The sequence below is a fragment of the Jaculus jaculus genome, chromosome 15 (genome assembly GCF_020740685.1).
Source record: "Jaculus jaculus isolate mJacJac1 chromosome 15, mJacJac1.mat.Y.cur, whole genome shotgun sequence".
NCBI lineage: Eukaryota > Metazoa > Chordata > Mammalia > Rodentia > Dipodidae > Jaculus > Jaculus jaculus.
This window is the reverse complement of record NC_059116.1, coordinates 68,112,487-68,135,252: the sequence shown is the minus strand read 5'-3', so window position 1 is coordinate 68,135,252 and position 22,766 is coordinate 68,112,487. Positions and strand designations below refer to the sequence as shown.

At 41.2% G+C, this 22,766-nt stretch overlaps 1 protein-coding gene across 1 annotated transcript in view; it reads left to right on the top strand.

The window, feature by feature from the left end:
* Positions 1-22,766, top strand: part of Cdc123 (cell division cycle 123) — a 68,087-nt gene that overhangs the window by 34,620 nt on the left and 10,701 nt on the right. Inside the window, exons 7-10 of the mRNA XM_004662371.2 lie at positions 12,269-12,317; positions 16,651-16,726; positions 18,536-18,658; positions 20,516-20,544. Of these exons, the coding sequence (XP_004662428.1) occupies positions 12,269-12,317; positions 16,651-16,726; positions 18,536-18,658; positions 20,516-20,544 (277 nt within the window). The remainder of the gene's footprint in view (positions 1-12,268; positions 12,318-16,650; positions 16,727-18,535; positions 18,659-20,515; positions 20,545-22,766) is intronic.

Genomic DNA, 22,766 nt, shown 5'->3' with positions numbered 1-22,766 from the left:
GGTTAGAATATAGCTCAGTCATAGAGTATGTACTTAACATTCAATGTTTAATTCCTGGTACCAGAAAAATTAAAAAAAAAATGGCATAGTTAACTGCTATTGGTATATCTTCTGGTTACATAGGGAAAAAAAAAAAGAGCTTCTGGTATTTTGCATTTATTGTCAGCATCTTATGGTTGTGCTGACATGGGCGTTACTGGGCATTAAAGTACTAATGCAGTAGTCTTTTCCACTGTAGGTAAGTGTCTTTGATTAGAAGAAAGTCATGCCTTCTTCTCCCCTCACCCCCCATTTTAAGCTTATTGGCCTCTAATGCTTTAAGTAATCAGATCTTGAAAAATATCTTAGATTAAAATTTGGCCTGGAGAGATGTATTAGCTGGTTAAGACACTTGACTGAGAAGCCCAGGGACCCAGGTTTGATTCTCCAGTACTCACGTAGGCCAGATGCCCATGGTAGTGCATGAGTCTGGCGTTATCTGCAGTGCTTAGAGGCCCCGACACACCATTTTTTTCTCTGTCTGTGATAAATAAATCAATTAATTAAAATATTTAAAATTTGCTTTTGTACCTGTTAACCTGATAATGGACTTTTATGTACCTTTAGTATTTATTGTACTGTCTTTCTAAAAAAATTACAGATCACTTTTAATTTTAAACTAATGGTTTTTAAAATTAGCTTTAGTAATCTGTTGCCTGCACTTGGTGTTGAAGTCAGATTCATGTTGTTGGGATGAATTTCCAAACCAGACACAGTTTATGGGAGGAATAGGATTTATTTCAGGCTTATAGGTCCAGGGGAGGTTCCATAGTGGCACAAGAAGCTGGGCCCCTTTCACAGGTCCACGCAGAGAGCAGTGCCACCAGCTCCACAAGCTAGACCACTCTAGAAGCCCCGGGCAGAGCTCCAGCACTCTGCATATCTTCCGACTGTAATTCCAGGTCCACCCCAAACACACCTTAGGGCTGAACTCTAGGATTCACTCAGTGTTACAAGCTGGGATAAAACTCCTGAATCTATTTGGGGACATCCATTCAAGCTTCCACATTTCACCTACAACTTTCTTTCTGTCTTTGTTAACCTAAGGTTTCAGTAGATAGTAAAGTGTTTAGCAGTTGCTCTCCATCATGCACTTTTTTACTTGTGAAGGATGTTAGCAAGTGAATGTGAGGTCTTGGGTTTAGAGTGCTTACCCACAAAAGGCCATGCTCTTTGACTACAAATAATTGGGAGTTTGTAGGAACAACTCTTGTGTCCTTTGCTTGTAGCTGTTTAGTTAGACACCACTAACATGTAACTCTTTCCTAGAAATACTAATAGTCGTTAGTGTATAAGCCAATTACTAATGTGTGTGTCATCATGACATTAATTTCCCTTGGTAATTGAACTTACTAAGGATGAAGTTTTGTGGCTGGAGTGTATCTTAATTGTAGAATGCTTGACTAGTATTCTTGGTGCTCTGGATTTGATCCTCGGCAATGCAAAATAATTTAAAAACAAGTACATAAATACAGGAAGAACTTTTGTCACGGTGCCTTATGGGAAGCTGTGAAGGAGTAAGTACATATTTCCTTAGGTCTGATAAGGTTACTTAACATGTTCATCTAACACTTTGATTATGTAATGAGAAAACCAAGGCCTAACTAAGCCTGTTCAGTAATTTAAAACCGAGTACATAAATACAGGAAGAACTTTTGTCACGGTGCCTTGTTAGAAGCTGTGAAGGAGTAAGTGCGTATTTCCTTAGGTCTGGTAGTGTTGTTTAACGTGCTCATCTAACACTTTGATTATGTAATGAGAAAACCAAGGCCTAACTAAGCCTGTTCAGTAGTTGGTTCAGGATTATACTACTTGTGGGTTTCTGGGTCCTTGGTCTGGCCGTAGTCCCCCAAGGAGTCCAGGCAACTGTGGGGATCAAGGTTGTGCGCGCACGAAAAGACTTTTGGGAGATAGGCTCTGTGAACAGCTCTTTAATCAATAGGGAAGTGGGTTTATAAGCAGTTGAGGGTCCTAAGGGGATTGGAAGTTCAAGGTTGCTTGCTGATGCCTAATTAGCAGATGGGGACATTGATTCTAGCATGTAGGCAATGGTGTAGGGTACAGGGGAATCGGCTGTGCAAAGGTTGCTGGCTGATACCATGTAAGGAGTTTCCTAGGCAAAGGTCACAGGGTTATGGGCAAAGCTTAAGTCTTATCTGATGTCTAGGTATCCCATGCTTGGAGAGGGAGTGGCCTTACTTCCTGCCAATCTTGGGGTCTGAGATTTTGTCCAGGATCCAGGCTCATTGGGATCCCCAAGAATGGGGGGAGGATCCTGGCTTACTGCAACTCCCGAGAATGGGGGGAGGAGCTCCCCTGCCAGTCACGTCCCTGAGTTATGACCAGCAGTTCAGGCTGCTGCGACCTCTCCATAACCTGGGGTCTTCATGTCAGACAGCTTAGGTTTGCTTTAACTTAGGGCCCTGCCTATGTCCAACAATTACTGATGACTGCAACTAAAACCAAAATATGCTTCCAATAACCTTTTAAAAAAGTTCTCTGTGCTTTCACATAATAACGTTATAGATTCTTTCAAAATGCTTCTAACTAAGTGTATATAATAGAATAAGAATATGTGTAAGATTATAGAATATTTTAAAAATGAGATTGTGTGTTTATACTATTTGGAAGCTTACCTTCACCACAGGAAAAAAATTATATTGTAGTCATGATCTTAACAAAAAGCTATCTGAAAATAGCTTATACACATAGGTTTATGGTCCCAGCATATATTTTTCTTTTCACTTTTTTTTTTTTTTTTCGAGGTAGGGTCTCACTCTGGTCCAGGCTGACCTGGAATTCACTATGTAGTCTCAGGTTGCCCTTGAACTCATGGACATCCTCCTACCTCTGCCTCCCGAGTGATGGTATTAAAGGCATGCGCCACCACGCCTGGCTTCTTTTCACTTGTTTATTGACCACTTCCAAAAATACAAACAATACACTATATCAATGTCTCCCCTTACCACTTTCCTTTATCTCCCTTCCCCTGTGCCCCTCCATCAAATCTCTTTCCCACTAGTCTCTCCTCTATTTTGACGTCATTACTTTCATTCCTCCTATTATTCAGGTCTTATGTAGGTAGATCAGCTACTGTGAGGTCGCGAGTGCCATGGCCACTTTGTGTCTGGACAGTATTGTGAACCGTCCTCCCCGCTGGCTCTTGCATTCTTTCTGTCGCCTCTTCCACAGTGGTCCCTGGGCCATCTTGGACATCTTGGTGAGACAGAGACGTCTCGCTTGGTGCTGAGCACTTCACTGTCGCTTCTCAGCACTTTGGGGAACTTTGAGTCACCCCAGTGATCATTGCCATCTGGAAAAAAATTTTAAAAAAATTCTCTAACCCAAAGTGAGACACATAGAGGGCAGTTTGGTTGGCATAGTCTATCCATTTAGCCAAATGACAGTAGTAGTCCCCTCCCCCCCAGAGCTTTTTCTGGCAAAACAGTTTTCTTAATCATAGCATGAACCATCACAGTATACATATGTGTATTCTTTTTTTAAAAAAATTATTTATTTATTTATTTATTTATTTATTTGAGAGGGACATACAGAGAGAGAAAGAGGCAGAGAGAAAGAGAGAGAGGGAAGGAGGGAGAGAGGGAGGGAGGGAGGGAGGGAGAAGAGTGGGTGCGCCAGGGCTTCTAGCCACTGCAAATGAATTCCAGATGTGTGCGCCTCCTTGTGCATCTGGCTTATGTGGGTCCTGGGGAATAAAGCCATATTCTACCTATTTTCCTGATTGTCCGTGCTTTCTGAGTCTTACAGTCTCAAAGACATACATCTTTATCACTGGTGTTAATATCTACCCTTTTCCATTGTGCAAAATTGTTGGAACAACATAGTAGAAACTAGTGATCATAGTTATGAAGTTCACAGAACGGTGTCAGGACAAATTCAGGGCATAAGTACACCTATTTCCAGTGAGCCAGAAGGAAGCTCAGCATTATTTAAGTTGAGGGAATGATCTGGGAGGGAGCTTGGGTGATATAAGAGGAGAAGGCAGATTCAACTCCTCTTAGTCATTAGTACCAGTTAAACATATTACCCTCAACTGTGGTGTGGAATTTTTGTTCCTTTATTTAATTATTTTAACATATGGGCCTCAGCATTGCTCTCCAAGATTCCCATTATCTGGCTAATTTCAAAGTATGTTACAAATATGCTAGTGTCATTTCATAATAGCTTTCATCAGAGTAGATTTTTTTTTAATGATTTTATTATTTTTATTTTGAGAGAGAGAGAAAATGGACATGCCAGGACCTTCCGCGTGCTGTGAACCAACTCCAGACGCGTGCACCCCTTGCGCACATGTGCAGCGTTGTGCGCTTGAGTCACTGCGCATCTGGCCGTGTGGACCTAGAGAGTCAAACGTGACTTCTTAGGCTTTGCAGGCAGGCACCCTCACCACTAAGCCATCTCCAGCCCCAGAGTACCTTTGAGATACTCTTTTTATTGTCTTCAAAATAAGTTTTACTCTAACATCTGAGAATTCTTTTAATTAACTTGAAAGATCATGTAAAATTTGTTACTTACAAATATTTTTGTTACTTGGATTTTTTATGGTTTTCTAGAGGAAACACAATTATTCTGCCAAGAATTATGAGAGTTCATTACAGGAGCCTCCTTTCAACCTAGACTATAAATTTATGACTGATTTGACTACTACTCTCTGTTGATACTTTCTTGAAAATTTCAGCAAATGATTCCTGCAAGTTAATATGAGTACTAACCCAGGGGAAAAATCTAGAACTGAATTTCTTTTTCAAATGAACCCATCTGCAGAATGTAAATCAAATCTGAGTTTTTCCATAGCATGTTTGCACTATCTGAATGGAGCTCCTGAAGAGGTAGGTAGTGTTGGCCTTACTGATGCCTCAGCACCTTCCTCTCCTGCCAGCAAGGATGCCTGGCCATATTGCTCAATCATCTCAGCGAGAAGAAGCTCTGAACACTAATCTCCTGTACCACACATGCTCTGAGACTAGGCAAGTTCCTAGAAAACCATGAATGTTAAACAAGTTAAGAATAATATGGGGGCTGGAGAGATGGCTTGGTGGTTAAGGCATTTGCCTGCAAAGCCAAAGAACCCATGTTCACCTCCCCAGGACCCACATAAGCCAGATGCACAAGGGGGCACATGTGTCTGGAGTTCGTATGCAGCTGTTAAAGGCCCTGGAATGCCCATTCTCTGTCTGCCTCTCTCTCTTTTTCTCTATCTCTCTTTCAAATAAATAAAATGAACAAAAAAGTTAAAAAGAATAATATGAGATGGTAGAATTTAATGATGTATTAAAATATACCTGTTTTCATGTAACAATATGAATAACCAAGGATTGAAGTCAGTATTTGTAAGATTATAAAAGCATTTTTGAAATCTATAATAAAGACTCATGTCTTGGAATTGAGCCCTCTGTAGTTTTTTTTTTTTTTAAAGAAATGAGTACAGAAATTTAATCTGCCTTATTCTTTATAGAATAATATATTAAAAAGAAACTGGCCGGGTATGTGGCACACGCCTTTAATCCCAGCACTGGGGAAGCAGAGGTAGGAGGATCACTGTGAGTTCGAGACCACTCTGAGACTATATTGTGAATTTCAGGTCAGCCTGGACTAGAGTGAAACCCTACCTTGAAAAACCTAAAAAAAAAAAAAAAAAAAAAAAATGTAGAAAAGAAACTGTCCTCATTATTCAAAATACAAATAGCACCTGCCTGGTTACAATCACATTTCAAAAGAGTAACAGTTGTATTACTATTGTAATCATCAAGATAGTATCCTTAGTTGATATATTCAATTGCTTTGTCATTTCTCCTTTTCTATTTCCTTAAGAAAATAGAGGCAGTTAGTTCAGCTTTATCATGCTAATAAACTACTGGTTGGTTGGAAGCTAAAGTTTTAGGTTTTTAATAACCCTCCATTGGCTGCATAGCCCCGAGGTGTAGCTTATAAAGGAAATAATAATAATGCATACTATGTTGTAAACAGTTTTCCTCTCAGGAATAATTTTTTACCACATAATTTTTGGTCTCGTAATGCTGCATGATTTGTAACAAATTTAAAAATATTTTTATTTATTTGCAAGCAGAAAGAGAGAGAGAGGAGACAGAGAGGATGGGTGCACCAAGGCCTCCAGTGAGTGCAGACGAACTCCAGTTACCACTTTGTGTAACCCATTTTTTTACCTCCCTCCCTTGCTTTCTTTCCTTTTTTTAAAAGAAATATTTATTTGTTTATTAGCAAGAAGAGAGAGAATGAGGATGGGAACGGGTGCACTACAGCCTTTCCTCTTGCCACTGCAAACAGATTCCAGGTGTATGCGCAGTTTGTGCATCTGGCTTTACGTAGGTATAGGGATTGAGCCCAGGCCATCAGATTTTGCAAACAAATCCTTTCAACCACTGAGCTTTCACTCTAGCTTGGTTCCTTTAAAAAAAAAATCATAGGCTTTTTTTTTTTTTATGGTGTGGATTTGCAAGCTTGTATGTTTGTGGAGGCCAGAGGTCGACTGACATCAGATGTCTACGTCAGTCACTCTCCTCTGCATTTTTTGAGACGGGATTGTCCCTCCCCCCTCCTCCTCCCCCCCCCCCCCCCGTGTAATGTGTGTGTGTGTGTGTATGTGTGTGTGTGGTTTGTGCATATAGATGTGGCCCTGTGGCACCCTATCTACTATACTCTCCTGCAGTGGCTGGATTGGAATGTCCTGGTTTCATATTTCTTCCTGATCTTGTTTTGGGCCAGAGTCTCTTGTTACTGTTTCTGAAGCTTGAGGGTGCGCCACAGTTCTTGGGTCTCTGCTCTTCTGTGGGAGTGGGTACATAGCCATGCCCAGGTGTTATGTATGTATGGGTTCTGGAGGTTTGAACTGTTGCTCTCTGGCCCCTCAGGCCTTCACACTTGCTCTTAACCACCGAGCTCTCTCTCCAGCTTGAGGCAGTGCTTCTTACTGAACTCGGTGTTCATCATTTCTCCTAGTCTATCTAGCCAGCCAGTCCTGGAGAGTTGCCTGTCCCCACCACCCTAGCCCTGGGCTTAGAGGCATGCACCACCTTTCATGGCTTTTATGTTGGTGTTGGAGATCCAAACCCAGGTTTCCAGATCTGCATGGAGGGCACTTTACCAACCGTGCCATCTCCTAGCCCCTTTTCTTCAAAAGATTTACGTTTTAATTTATTTCGATTTTTAAAATTTATTTAGTTCTTTGAGAGAGAGTGGAGAAAAAGAGAAGAAAAGGCAGATAGAGAGAATGGGTGTGCCAGGGCTTCCAACCACTGCAGACAAACTCCAGACGCATGCGCCATCTTGTACATATGTCGTACCTGGGTACTGGGGAGTCGAACCTAGGTCCTTAGGCTTTGCAGGCAAGTATTTTAACCACTAAGCTATCTCTGCAGCCCTATTTTGATGTTTTGACACAAAATCTCACACTGTAGCCCAAGCTGGTCTGGAACTCATGTAGTGTAGGGTAGCCTAGAACTCATGGCAGTCCTCCTGCCTCAGCCTCCCAGTTGCTGGGATTATAAGCATGAGTCACTGTACCCAGTGGTTCACTGTTTTCTTAACGTACTTTGGAACATTTATTTTATCCTTTATATAGATCATCTAATCAGAATATTTTAAAGTGTTTTTATTTGTTTGTGAGGAGAGAATGAGTGTGCTAGAGCCTGTTGCCACTGCAAATGAACTTAAGCTGCACGCACCACCTCTTGCATCTGCCTTTACATAGGTATTGGAGAATTGAACCCATGCCAACAGGCTTTGTAAGCAGGTACCTTTTTGGTTTTTCTGAGGTGGGTTTTCACTCTAGCCCAGGCTGACCTGGAATTCAATATGTAGTCTCAGGGTGGCCTCGAATTCAAGGCAATCCTCCTACCTCTGCCTCCCAAGTGCTGGGATCAAAGGCATACCCCACCACGCCCATAAGCAGGTACCTTTAACCGCTGAACCATTACCTCAGTCCTAGAATATTTTTACTTGTCTCTATAGAGGCTGTGTGCTAGACACTGTATAGTAGAGAGCTCCAAGGACATTGCTTTGCATTCTGCTGATCCTGGAGATGAAAGGATGGAGTGCAGAGGTCAGAGGATAAACGCATGCTGCCAGTTCTCACCTTTCACCTTGAGACGGGGTCTCTCTTGTTTGTAGCTGCAAATAGCAGAGCAGAATGACTTAAGGGAGGAAGATCGAGTCTAGCTCACAATTCAGAGGTTTTAATCCAAGGTCTCTTGGTCCCATGGCTGTGGTTCCTGGTGAGGCAGAATGTTATGTCAGAGAGGGTAGAGGAGCTGCTAGCCTCATGATGACTGGGAAGGAACTGGACTAGGTGTAGCCTTCAAAGGGCTGCCCCAAGTTCACTCTGCTAGGCTACACCTCCTTACACCTCCTAAAATTCCCACTAGGGACTAGGTGGAACTTGTGAGGGTTATCTCATTAAACCACAATACCTACAAAGAGAACAAAAACATTTGTGCTTTATTCATAATCTTTTTACACATGGCTTTTGAGTACAAGTTACATGTTTATTACAAGTTATATGCCATATAAAAATTACCTCACACTTTTCCTTTCTCTCACCTATGTTTTCAGACTGTTGGTTCATGTCAGTCTTAAACTAAAAAAATAACTGAGGAGAGCTAAGAGCTAGCTAAACATTACTTTCCCTTTTCTTCGTAGGTCCTCCCTCTCTCTTTTTCTTTCTTAATGGCTTTCTCTTTTTTCTTTCTCTCCCCTCTCTATCTCTCTCTCTCTGGGACAGTACACAGAGCTCCTGCCCATGAGAAGGCAGGAGTGAGTAAAGCCATCTGGAGACTCAGATTGGGGTGTTTTTGTTGGTTCTCAATGGGGCTGAGCTAACTGGCCACAATGTCAGGTTCAGGTAGTCCTTCCAGGAGTATTAGTTCTAGTAAAGCAGAACTCCTTTCTAGGAGGGACTCAGATTGAATTTTACGAGAAAGAGATCTAGGGAACTTCTTCCTGCAGTGAGAGGTAGGGAGAACCCTTCTCTGACCTTGGGCTCAGTTTTCTTATGGAAGTCTTCTTCCTTTGACTTACACCAGGTCCATTCATTCTTTCTTTTCCGCCTTCTCTCTGTTTTTGAGTTAGGGTCTCACTCTAGCTCAGGCTGACCTGGCATTCACTATGTTGTCTCAGGGTGGCCTTGAACTCACATCAATCTTACCTTTGCCTCCCGAGTGCTGGGATTAAAGGCGTGCACCACCACGCCCGGCTTCAGCCTTCTCTTTTTAAACTTTTTATTGACCACCTCCTTACATGTCAGCAGTATATACCATTATTATAATCACCTCCTGTAGCACCCCTCCATTGAGTACTTTCTAACTAGTCTCTTCTATATGGATTTAGCTTTCTTTGGCTCCTTTGCTTTTTCTCAGTCTTTAATTCTTGATATTTCCCAGGATTCTGTCATGTGATGTGATTGCTTTTGCTAGCTTGATTTCAGATTTTATGCTCCTATGATTATTACTTCTAAGTATTTACCATTAACTCTTCCTTCTTTTTGGTTTCAATATTTCCCTACCTGCTTATGACTGGTTTTCCACTGGATGTCTTGAATTCTGTGGCCCACATACAGTTTCTTCTCTTTCCTCACTTGGAACCGCCTCCTTTCCCTTCTGTCTTAGCAAGTAGCCTCCCCTTTGGCCTCCAGGTGATCCCGGAGGCTCCCTGCCCTCTTTCTCCCTCCCTTTCAGTCACCAAGCTGAAGTGACTTGGCTCCTCACTGTCTCTGTGCATTGCTTCTCCTTTCCCACGCCCTCCCACGGCCTCGCTTAGCGCCTCTCACTTGCTGAGACTCTTGAAGCAAGCTTCTCGCTGGCCTCTCTGCCTCATGTTGTCACCCTTTCCTCTACACTGTCCCAAACCATGTGCCATAATGATGTCTCCAGTGCAGAAATGTGATGGTCTCTCTTATGTACTTACAGACTTTCATACTTCCCCCTTGTCCCAAGGGCAGATTGCAGGATCCTTCATGAGCTGGGTAGTCACCTCTGCCCAAAAGTCATCTATGCCCATCACTGTGTATGTGCACGAGGGTCCAGAAGCTGACCTGGGAGCCTCCTTCGGTTGTTGTCCACCTCATTTATTGAGCAAGGTCATTCACTGAGCCTAGAGCCCAACAGCTCAGCTAGCGTAACCAGGCAGTTTGCTCCAACGATCCTCCTGTCTCTGCCTTCTGAGTGTTGGGATTCTAGGTGTGAACCACCATTCGATATTTACGTAGATTCTGGGGAACCAAATTCAGACCCTCACACTTCATGACAAGCTTTGTACTGACTGAGCCGTTAGCCCAGCCCCAGGTCTTCGTTGCTTCAGCGTTCCTTGTGCCCGTCCAGTGTTTGGCATAGACAGACATTCAATAAGTGATATGTGATATTGTTCATGAAACATGACTTTTAGAGAGATATGCTTAATGGAGAGTTTGATTGTTCCATCAAGCATTTGCTTTTAATTTATTTATTTGAGAGTGACAGACACAGAGAGAAAGACAGATAGAGGGAGAGAGAGAGAATGGGCGCGCCAGGGCTTCCAGCCTCTGCAAACGAACTCCAGACGCGTGCGCCCCCTTGTGCATCTGGCTAACGTGGGACCTGGGGAACCGAGCCTCGAACCAGGGTCCTTAGGCTTCACAGGCAAGCGCTTAACCGCTAAGCCATCTCTCCAGCCCATCAAGCATTTTTTTTATTGACAACTTCCATTATTATAAACAGTATCCCATGGTAATGCCCTCCCTCACCCCACGTTCCCCTTTCAAACTCCACTCACCATCACATCCCCTCCCCCCTTAATCAGTCTCTCTTTTATTTTGATGTCATGATCTTTTCCTCCTTTTATGATGGTCTTGTGTAGGCAGTGTCGGGCACTGTGAGGACATGGATATCCAGGCCATTTTGTGCCTGGAGGAGCACACTATAAGGAGTCTTATCCTTCCTTTGGCTCTTACATTCTTTCCACCACCTCTTCCTCAGACACTGAGCCTTGGAAGGTGTAATAGAGATATTTCAGTGCTGAACACTCCTCTGTCATATCTTCTCAGCATCATGGTGCCTTCTGGATCATCCCAAGGTCACTGCCTTCTGAAAAGAGAAGGTTCTCTAACCAAAAGTGAGGGTAGTGTTAGTATATGGGTATGGACATTTAAGAGAAGTGCTTACTGGGCAGTTTGGTGAGCATAGCATATACATTTAGCCAGACAGCTTCAGATGTTACACCCCTAGGGCTCATGACTACCCCTGTTGTAGGTTTTCAATATCAGGGATGTATTCCCTCCCATGGAGTGGGCCTCCAGTCAAATTAGAGAACGGTTGGTTTCCTCCATAACAGATGTGCCAGTTGCACCTATTGGCTCATTTGGCCTGGCTGGCCAAATTTAAGGCTGGCAGTGTCCACTGTTACTTATCTCCACTGGTGATTTCTCTCTCTCCCATTGAACTGCATGCAACATAGTTTTTTCCAGCTTTCTGTCAGCTGGTCTACAAGGAGGAGGTTTTCAGCTCAGTTCCAGCAGGTATCCCATCCCTGGTACTGAAATTTTTTTAGTAACAATCTATGGCTCCTGTGTGTTCTATTGTCCAAAAAAGTAGGTTTCCATATATGACTTATCTATATCCTCTTAGATTTTTGATTAGCCCTCCCTCTACCTTTCCTTTACTCAATCTCTTCCCCTGACGTCACTTAGGCCTCTTCACCCCCATTAATCTGTTCTCATTTTTTAAATGGCATGTTAGAGAAGGAGTGATTAACTTTTGTTGGCTTTTAATGGCAGAATGAATGTTAGTGGAAGGCAGACTACCTGTTGATTCTGCCATAAGGTAAATATCATGAGAATATAGAAAATGACAGTGCCATTCTATGTCTATTGATATTATGGAGTTAGGCATCTTAAGTTTATAGTCTTAGCCTGATTTCTATACTTGGACATTTTGGGGTCTTAGTTTCTTTGTTTTTTTGACAAAAAATGGAGATTATACCATAGCTATGATTATAAGAGCTCATAACATTGCTTTGAGGGTTAAATGAGATAACATTTTGGGGTGTTTAGGCTACTGCATAGTATTAAATAATGATTAATAAGTGTTTGCTGAATTTGAATTAGCCTTGTGTTTCTGGATGCCTATAGTGAAACCTGATTCTCATATTAATTATAAGTAATGTGTATGCATAAAGTGATACCACTTAAAGTCATGGTCAATTGCTACTCTTCTCTCCAAAGATTCATTCATTGTACTGATGATTCTCCAGATCCTTGTATAGAATATGAGGTAAGCAGTTTTTGTTCCCTTAATGATATTGAAAATCTTAATTTTACATTTTGAATGTTGCTATATCTTCTTAAATGAGTTTTTTGGATTAATTTCTCTGGGAACATAGAACCACTATATTTTTTAATTTAAGAAATTTATCATGCACATGAAGGAATATTGTTTACAGAATACAGGATAGGTGCACACACACACATAGAAAAAAATGCACGTTTTGAATAAAACACACACTTTTGTATTCCTCTCCCAACCTAATTTACCAAGGGTAGTAATTCTTTTCCTTACTGCTATGACAAAACTCCTGACAGAAACAGCTTAAGGAAGGGCTTAATTTGGTCACAGTTTTAGAGAGATCTCAGTCCATCCTTGCATGAGGGGGAGGCAGAGTGTCAGAAGCAGCAGCTCTGACCACCGTGCTGGGAGTGCCCACAGCTCAGGACAGGTGAACCTTTCAATCTGTAGCGGTCTGTTTCTGCTGGCCAGGCCCCTCTCCTAGGGGCTGCATGGCCTTCAGAATAGCTCTGCAAGTTGGGACTCAAACATTGGAAATGCACTTGTGGGAGACATTCCAGATTCAGACCATAACACCAGGGAAAAATAATCATAACTGTTTTACTCATCTTGCAAATACGTTACAGAAGTCAGAATGAAAGGATAGTAAAGCAACTCTAGTAGAATCTTCAATAATTTTAAACAGCGCTAACTGCAGTTAACCCAGCTTTGAAAGTACACACACAGCACCCCTGATATGGGCAATGCTCTTGACTATAGCTAATTTTTAACTATTGTGATTGCATTTGGAAGGTTCCTGCCCTTTCAAATGCTTGTTATTTGTTGCAACTTATGTTTAAGCTACCTCTGGTAGGATGTCATTTACAGTCACTCCTGGTTTTTGTTTTACATTGCCAAAACACAATACTTCTGACAATTTTGTTGAAGGATGGTTGTCTTTGCTTAATAATTATAAAGTATTTTCATATTTGGCTTTATAATACCAATTAGAATCAATACCATGATTTTTGTTTGTTTGTTTTTCAAGGTAGGGTGTCACTCTAGCGCAGGCTGACCTAGAATTCACTAGTCTCATGGTGGCCTTGAACTCAAGGCAATCCTCCTACCTCTGCCTCCCAAGTGCTGGGACTAAAGGCGTGTGCCACCATACCCAGCTCAATGCCATGATTTTTGAAGTTACTTTCATTGCTTGTAGACAATTTTGTAAACACATATACTTTCAATTATTTTTTGTCTAAAAATTGGGGATGTAGTTCAATAGTAGAGTGCTTGTCTGTTATGAATGAGGTCCTGCGTTCTAGCTCCAGCACCACAAAGATAAAAATACTGTGCACTAACTCACTGAATTGAATCTTTTTAAAAATACTATTTATTTATTTACTTATTTGTAAGCAGAGAGAGAAAGAGAATATGAATGGGTATGACAGGGTCTCTTACCGCTGCAGATGAACTCCAGACACATGCACCACTTTGTACTTCTGGTTTTACGTGGGTACTTGGGAATTGAACCCTGGCTGTCAGGCTTTGCAAGCAAATGCCTTTAGCCTCTGAGTCATCTTTCCAGTCCTGAATTGAATAATTTTTATTGTGTTGAATGCATATGCTAGAATATCTTCTGATTATATAGTATATATTAATTTATAATAAACTAGGCCACCAAATAATTCATAGGTGTAAGAGCACTTGTACTTGAGATCTTTACATAGCATTTGTTAGTGGAGTTCTTTTGTTTTGTTTTCACTGATCACCATAGTTTGCATATGTTCCCAGGTTATTACACAGGCTTTTATAACATTTATATATGTAGATAATTAATCCATATCTGCTATCATAACAAACAAACTTCTACCTATGAAACTTGCTATGTCTTGTGACTTGAGCTAGAAACACAAAATGTCAAAGAATGCTTCTTTGTTAATATTTAATTTTTATTTATTTATGAGAGAGAAAGAAAGAATATGGGTGTATCAGGTCCTCCAGCCACTGCAAACGAACTCTAGACACATGTGCCACTTTGTGCATCTGGCTTACTTGGGTCCTGGAGAATCACACCTGGGCCCTTAGGCTTTGTAGGCAAACGCCTTAGCCACTAAGCCATCACTTCACCCCGCCTTTTGTGCCTTTAAAGTCAACTGTCACGTGGTACTTATTACTGTTGGTGTGCCAAAACACTAAGGCACAGTTACTACAGGGCTGGGAAGACAGCTCACTGGTCAAAGGCTCTTGCTTGCAAAGCCTTTACATATGGCTTCAGTTCCCAAGTCAACCACATAATCCACATGCAGAAAGTGCACAAGTGTCTGGTGGTGTTCACAGCAGCAGAAGGCTCTGGCATGTTCGTATGCACATGTGTGAAAATAAACAAACACAAACTATTATAGTTGAGGCTGAGGGATTAGCTCAGTTGGTAAATTGCTTGAGTTCCAACCATGAAGACCTGAGTTCAACCCCCTCAGTACCCACATAAGGGTCTGGTGTGGTAGCTCATGTTTGTAATCCCAGAGTTGGGGAAGTAGAGACCCATAGATCCCTGGAGCTCACTGGCCAGCCACTGTAGCCTAATTGGTGAACTCCAGGCCAGTGAGAGACTCTGTCTCAAAAAGAGGTAGATGGCATACTTGAAGCTGTCCTTTGGCCTCCACATGCACATGTAAACAGGTATCGGCACAGGGCGCAGTGGTCCATACCTGACATCCCAGCAACTCGGGAGAGTGATGCAGCAGGATTGCTTGAATCCAGCAGTTCTGGACTGACCATCGGGTGTCTTCATTAAGATCAGCACTAATGTGGTGCCATCCCAGGAGCGAAGAGCTACCAGGCTGCCTAAGGCAGGGTCAGGTCAGAAACAGAGCACTCACTCACTAGTAACACACGTGCACACTCTACACAACTCACCAAACAAAATTTACACATTTCTAGTCATATTATACACATGTGCACACACCCTAGCATTAGCTTTTAATAGATAAGCCTGTGCAATAGTTTAGGTTAAGGTTCTTCTTCTAATTATGAGGTTCATTTTAAAAGTAAGGTATAAACTTTCCAAGAGCTTGCTCACAATATCAAAAATAATAAAAACATATGATACATAATAATAATAAGTGAAATTGGTACATTTAAATTTTTAAAAATATGTTTATTTATTTACTTCCAAGCACAGAGAAATAGAAGAGAGACAGAAAGAATGGGCACACCAGGGCCTTCAGTCACTATAAACAAACTCCAGAAACATGCACCACTTTGTGCGTCTGGGTACTAGGAAATCAAACTCAGGTTGTTAGGCTCTGCAGACAAGTGCCTTAACTGTTGAGCCATTGCCCCAGGCCCATTTTTAATGTTTTTTTAAATGGGATGAATAGGAAGAGAGCCATCATAAATAGTTTATATACCGTTTTACAGCTTTTTAAAATTACTCTGCTCTCAGTGGAACCCAGGGCCTTAACCCTGACATTGCTTAACTGTTGATGTTCTTAAGGTGCATACAGATTACAGAGCAGCTTATCGCACAGTGATGGTCAGATTTGACCTAGTCATGTTTGTTCTGTGTACTATGTCAAGTCTCTTAAAATGATAAATAAGTGACAAAGATGTCCCTTCTGCCCCCAGTGCTGGGTACCAAACCCAAGGCCTTGTCCTTGGTAGGCAAGTGCTCTGCCACTGAGCTACATCTAAATCCTAAACTTTGTCAGGGCTGCATTTTGTCCTAAAGAATTGTAGAACAGTTTCTGTTTCTTGTTGGAATAGGTCAGCGCTCTATTCCTACATCTCACGTCAATCATTTTTTATGAGGCCTCTTAAAAAAATTTTAAAAAACAAGGGCTGGAGGGATAGCTTGGTGGTTAAAGCATTTGCCTACAAAGCCAAAGGACTCTGGTTTGATTCCTCAGGACCCAGGTAAGCTAGAGGCACAAGGGGGCACATGCATCTGGAGTTGTTTGCCTTGGCTGAAGGCCTTGGTGCACCTATTCTCTCTCTGTCTCTTTCTCTCCCTCAAATAAATAAATTACAAATATGTTTTTCAAAAACACATTATTGGCTGGAGGGATGACTTAGTGGTTAAGGCACTTGCTGCAAAGCCTAAGAACCCAGGTTCTATTTCCCAGGACCCACTTAAAGCCAAATGTACAAGGTGGTGTGTATGTCTAGAGTTTATTTGCTGAGGCTAGAGGCCCTGGTGCACCCATTCTCTATATATCTGCCTCTTTTCTTTCTCTCTCTCTAAAATAAATTTTAAAAAAAAGTTTTAAGCAACACAGTCTTGGCAGAAATGGCCTCTTAGACTCCTTACATGCCCGTGTTAGACCCACTCCTTTGTCTACAGCTTGTTCTTAGAAAATGGTGCGAATTAATTCCTGGGGCCGAATTCCGATGTTTCGTCAAGGAAAGCAAGCTTATTGGTGAGTTCTTGTCATCTTTGAAAATTATCTTTAACTTGTTTTAAAATGTATTCCTGAGAGTCAAACCCAGCTTCTTGTGCTTACCAGGTAAGTGCTCAACCATGGAGCTGCATCCCAGTCCAAAAACAGTCTTTAAAAGAAGACAGCTGTGCAGTTGTAAATGTCAAGATTTCCTTCCTTCCTTCCTTGTTTTGTTTTGTTTTCCTGATTTGGTTTTTTGACATCGGGTCTCCCTCTAGCCTCACTGTTTAGTCTCACAGCCTTGAACTCACAACAATCTTCTACCTCTGCCTCCCAGGTGCTGGAATTAAAGGTGTGTGCCTCCATGCCTGACTTATCCTTTTTTTTTTTTAATGGCTGAAATTGCAACCCTTATGTTAAATATGTTAATGTTGTCATTAGTGAATATATATGTGTGTGTGTGTACATAATATATGTATATATATGGTATCACTAAACCATATTGCACTCTAAATATATGTGTAGTTATCATGTGTCAGTGAAAAAAATAAAGGAAAGTAAAGAAAGATAAGGTCTTGGGCAGAAGTTCGTTTCTAGGAAATGATAGAATCAGCTTTGTTTTACATGCCCTTCTACCAGTTGGTATGGACTCTCTGGAACACTCGGGTCACTAAGGATCTTGAACTCACATTCAGTTTCCACAGAGAAAAATGATACTGTCAATTATTTGTGCCTGTGTAGGTTCCAGAGATGAAGATGATGGTTGTTACCATTCCCAACTCATAGTAAATGTAATATCACTTGTGTTCTGTTTGAAACTTTTATATTGTTAGCAATGAAGTATCCATTGTAAATATGAAAAGACAATTTCAGCCTATATTTCTTTGAGGGGCCACTATTTATTATTATAGCACTTTTGACATGTGAGAAAATAAGTAAATTAAAAGTCATCTATTTTAGCTGCTATTTATTTAAATTAAATATTGAGGACAATTTGTTCTTTTTGTGCATACACAATAAATTTTGTCTTAAAATTTACTGTCAACCAAGAGAAGTATAATGTGAATAGAATCAAATTACTACTGCTCATTGAATGTGATGTTGACATTTTTTACCATAACTAAAAGAAATTGAGGCACTCACATGTATCATACTGTGAGATATTCTTGGACAAACCACAGCCCGTGCACGTCTGTGCTGAAGGAGAGAGCCGTATGACGTGTTCAAGGAAGCAGAAGCCTGCTCTACAGGGAGACTTTCCCTCCCTCCTTGCGCACACTGAGGAGGCCATACAGCACTTCCTTGAGTGTATTTGGAATAATACCATCAAGTTACTTTGAAGAGAGGAGTGTTTAATTGTCCATGGTTTGAGAGCTCAGGCTGTGGTGACGAAGCAGCTTGGATCAATAAGAAGAGTAGATGACTGTGTGAAATGCATGAATACCACAGACATACGGTGGGGAATATTTTAAAGTTTATGCGCCCAAGTGGAAGAGGATGCCAATTTGTAGAGACTTTCTCAAAAAGAAAAAAAGAAAGCACTAGCAGTTGAATATATATGCAGGTTTAAAATGGTTACTTTTTACATAACAGGCCTTTGTGTGGTTAAATTATTTCCATTGTGCTTGGTAAAAATAAGTACTTTCGAGGTTAAGAATGCGTGACAGCATAGGACATTAGGATTCACATATCCACATAATTGTCACAACTGGGTACTTTGTAATGCAGTATTCACTTGCTTAGTCTTTTAACCTACTTTAGTGGTTGTCTCAAAAGTAGTTTAAATTACATGTTGGCATGTTTAAAGAGGATTGTATAATAATAGCATGTAAAATATCTTCTTGTCAGGTATTTCTCAAAGGGACTACACGCAATATTATGATCACATTTCTAAACAAAAGGAAGAAATTTGCAGATGCATACAAGACTTCTTCAAGAAGCACATTCAATATAAATTCTTAGATGAGGACTGTGAGTATTTTCTGCTGATGCAGTAAAAGGAAGTAAAGTACATGGTACCAAGGTGTATTGTTTAAAGCTCAGCTCAAAGTACAGTGTTGTAAACACTGTGTGTATTGGTAGTTGGTATTGCTAATGACTTATGCGTTAGTTTCATGTTATTTAATTGGACACTATGTTTTAATGTCTAGACTGTCCTCTTTCTTGTCCTTGTGGAAGTGTGTGTTTCTTGGGGTTATTCTTTGGACAGCAGAGAACCTCTCCTTTTTGGCTTCTGCTTGTTTGATCAAAGACAGAACCAGCTACGAAGTAAACATTTATAGATTGTTTTTAGGAATAGAAAGTATACTGTGAATTTCAAGCAGCTTAAAATGATGGCTATGATTTATGTTTTTTCTGCCTGCCAACACTGGATTCTGTGGCAGATTCAGCTTAAAAAAAGACGAATCTTACCAGTAGCCTAATCAGGTTTTGTGCATTCTTCTGACAAATTTTGCTCAGTTCACTCCCCACATAAGTGACGGCCACTCCTTTCATTAGTCCTTCCCTCAGCGACAGCACCATTCTTGCTGTGTACCCAGTTCAAAGTAGCAAACTGCTTGAGGTAATGTTGGTGTCTGGTTTGAGTTTTTTAAAAACATTTTTTATTTATTTGAAAGAATAGAAAGGGGGAGAGAGAGAGAGAGAGAGAGAGAGGGAGGGAGAGAGGGAGGGAGGGAGGGAGGGAGAGAGAGAGAGAGAGAGGGAGGGAGGGGCCAGGGCCTCTTGCGACTGCAAATAAACTCCAGATGCCTGTGCCACGTTTAGTATCTGGCTTTACATGAATACTGGGGAATCAAATGCGGGCCATCAGGCTTTTACAAGCAAGCGATTTAACTGCTGAGTCATCTCTCCAGCCCTCTTTTTTTTAAATTTATTTTTATGTATTTATTTATTTATTTTTATTTATTTGAGAGCAACAGACAGAGAAAGAGGCAGAGAGAGAGAGAGAGAGAATGGACGCGCCAGGGCCTCTAGCCACTGCAAACGAACTCCAGACACGTGCGCCCCCTTGTGCATCTGGCTAACATGGGTCCTGGGGAATCAAGCCTTGAACTGGGGTCCTTAGGCTTCATAGGCAAGCACTTGACCACTAAGCCATCTCTCCAGCCTATCGTTTGAGGTGTTTTTTTGGGGGAGGGTTTGTTTTTCAAGGTAGGGTTTCACTCTAGTCCAGGCTGACCTGGGATTCACTATGTAGTCTCAGGCTGGCCTTGAACTCATGGCAATCCTTCTACTTCTGCCTCCCAAGTGCTGAGTTTAAAGGTGTGTGCCACCACGCCCTGCTCATTTAAGTTTTTAACTATATCTGAGGATAAAGAGGAAGGAAGCAAAGTTACACAAGTAAAATAATGCAGAAACCCTTTATATTTGTTTTATTTTTGGGGGGGTAGCGTCTTGCTCCAGCCCAGGCTGACCTGGAATTCACTGTGTAGTTTCAGGGTGGACTGTAACTCATGGAGATCCTCCTCCTACGTCTACCTCCCAAGTGTTGGGATTAAAGGTGGGCACCACCATGCTCGGCTGGATTTGTTTTCATTCATTAGCTTAAGTTTTCAGTTTTTGAAGGGCTGGCCTAGAACTCACTGTGTAGCTCAGGCTAGCCTCAGTGTGCAGCCGTCCTCCTGCCTTGGCCTTCTGAGTCCTGGGATTACAGCATGACCTACCTCAAGTGTTCCTGGTTGGGTCTGGGGATTTAGAAGCAGTAACTTTTGAGGCTAATTATATTCTACTGTGTTTAGTAATAAAATACACTGAAATTTTCAAACAGATACTTAGATTAAAAAAACACACTAGTGCATCAGTAACTGATTGTTTTCTTCTTTGCAGTTGTATTTGACATATACAGAGACAGTAGGGTAAGTAAGCAGTGTAGTTGATAAGTCTTAAACCAGGGGTGCGCTTATAGTCAAACATGGTAGAAAACCATGTATGTGAAGAGTCCACTGCTCAAAAGTGGGCTTAACCACATTTGCAAAGTGGTGCATGCATCTGGAGTTCCTTTGCAGCGGATGGAGGCCCTGGTGCACCCATTCTCTCTCTCTGTCTCCTATCTTTTTCTGCTTGCAAATAAGTAAATTTAAAAAAATTTAATGTGCTTAAGAATCTACCTTAAAAGTGTGTGTAATGGATTGGAGAGATGACTCAGTGATGTAGGCTTTTGGTTGCAAAGCTTGATGGCCTGGGTTGGATTCTTCACTAAAAGCCCAATGCAGAAAGTGGCAAATGTGTCTGGAGTTTGTTTGCAGTGGCATGAGGCCCCTGTGTGGCCATTCTTTCTTTCTCTACCTCTTTTCTCTTTCTCTTTTAAGTAAGTAAATGAAAAAATATATTTCTTAAGTGTGCTTGACATAAGGAAGCTGAATGTCTTTTTTTGAGGCAGGGTCTCAAGAAAACCACAGCTGCAGGTCTTAACGGTTTTAAATCATTATGTGTCACAGCTGTAATTAATTGAACAGGTGGGTAAGCGGCCACCTTAAGTCCTACTTCACACTTCGCCAGAGTTCTGGGCCTCTTAAAATATTTCAGTATGCCACTGAATTAGCTAGAAATCCATCATTTGACATGTAGCTATTTTTTTTTTTCAGTCAACTAAAAGTTTCTTAGCAGGTTCTGAATCATTTTGTCTTTAGACCAAAGATGGGGATTTGTTTACATTCATTTTTGGTGTCTTTTGTTTGCTTATTTGTTTGAGGCAGGGTCTCACTCTAGTTTAGGATGACCTGGAACTCACTCTGTAGCCCAGGCTAGCTTCTCAGTGAACTCATGACAATCCTCCTACCTCAGCTTATTGTTTAAATTTTTTCTTGACTGTTTGCATATTTTTAATTTAAATTTAGTTTTTTAAAAATATCTTTACTGGGGGCTGAAGAAGTAGCTTAGCAGTTAAGTCATTTGTCTGCAAAGCCAAAGGACCCAGGTTCCATTCCCTAGGACCCATGTAAGCCAGATACACAAAGGGCACATACTTCTGGAGTTTGTTTGCAGTGGCTTAGAGACCCTGGCGTGCCCACTCTCTCTGTGTCTCTCTGCTATCTGTCTCTGATTGCAAATAAATAAAATTAAAAAATATTTATTAGTGCATGTGTGTGTGTATGTATATACCTAGGGTCTCTTGACCCTGCAAATGAACTGATATTTGCTGTTCTTTGTGTCTGGCTTTATGTGAGTGCCGGGGAATCAAGCCTAGGCAAGCAGGCTTGGCACTGAACCACCTTTAACTGCTGAGCCATCTCCTCAGCCCTTAAAGTTAGTTTTTAACTGATACATAAAGACATAAAAGTTATAGATTTTTGCAATGTTTCAATACATACATATTAGTGTGTGTGTGTGTGTGTGTGTGTGTGTGTGTGTGTGTGTGTGTGTAATGTTCAATTCAGGGTAAGCATATCTATCTCCTCAAAATTTATCATTTCTTGGTGGTGCAAACACCCACATTTCTTTCTTTTAGTTCACTGGTGTGTATAGTGGGTTTTCATTATCTATAGTCTCCCTGCTCTGCAGTAGCACCTCAGAATTTCTTATTCCTGTCTGTTCACGCAGTACTCACTGATCAGCTTTTACCACGTCTCCCTCCCCACCTTCTCTCCAGCCTCTGCTAGCTATCATTCCACTCTTGGCTTCTTGGACATCAGTGTGCTTTGGTTTCCCATGACAGATCAGTGGTACTTGTCCTGTGCCACTTACATAAGGATCTCCAGTTCATCCGTATTGCCACAAAGGACTGGTTTTCATTATTTTTGTTGCTGAATAATATTCCATTGTTTATGTACATCCCATTTTCCATATCCAGTCATCAGTTGATTGACATGTAGGTCTTTTGCATTTCCAGACTATTATGAATAATGCTGCAGTAGAGATGTCTCCTTCCCATCCTGACTTTACTTCCTATGGGTGTCTATCCAGGAGTGGGATTGTTCTAGTGGACAGTGGTCTTCTTTTTACTTTTGGGAGGAACCTCCATACTGTTTTTCTTGTGGCCGGACTAGCTTATTTACATTCCTACTAACAGTGTATAAGGGATCCTTTTTTCTTCTTGTTCCTGATAGCATGTTATCTTTTTTCTTAAAATTTTTTTTTT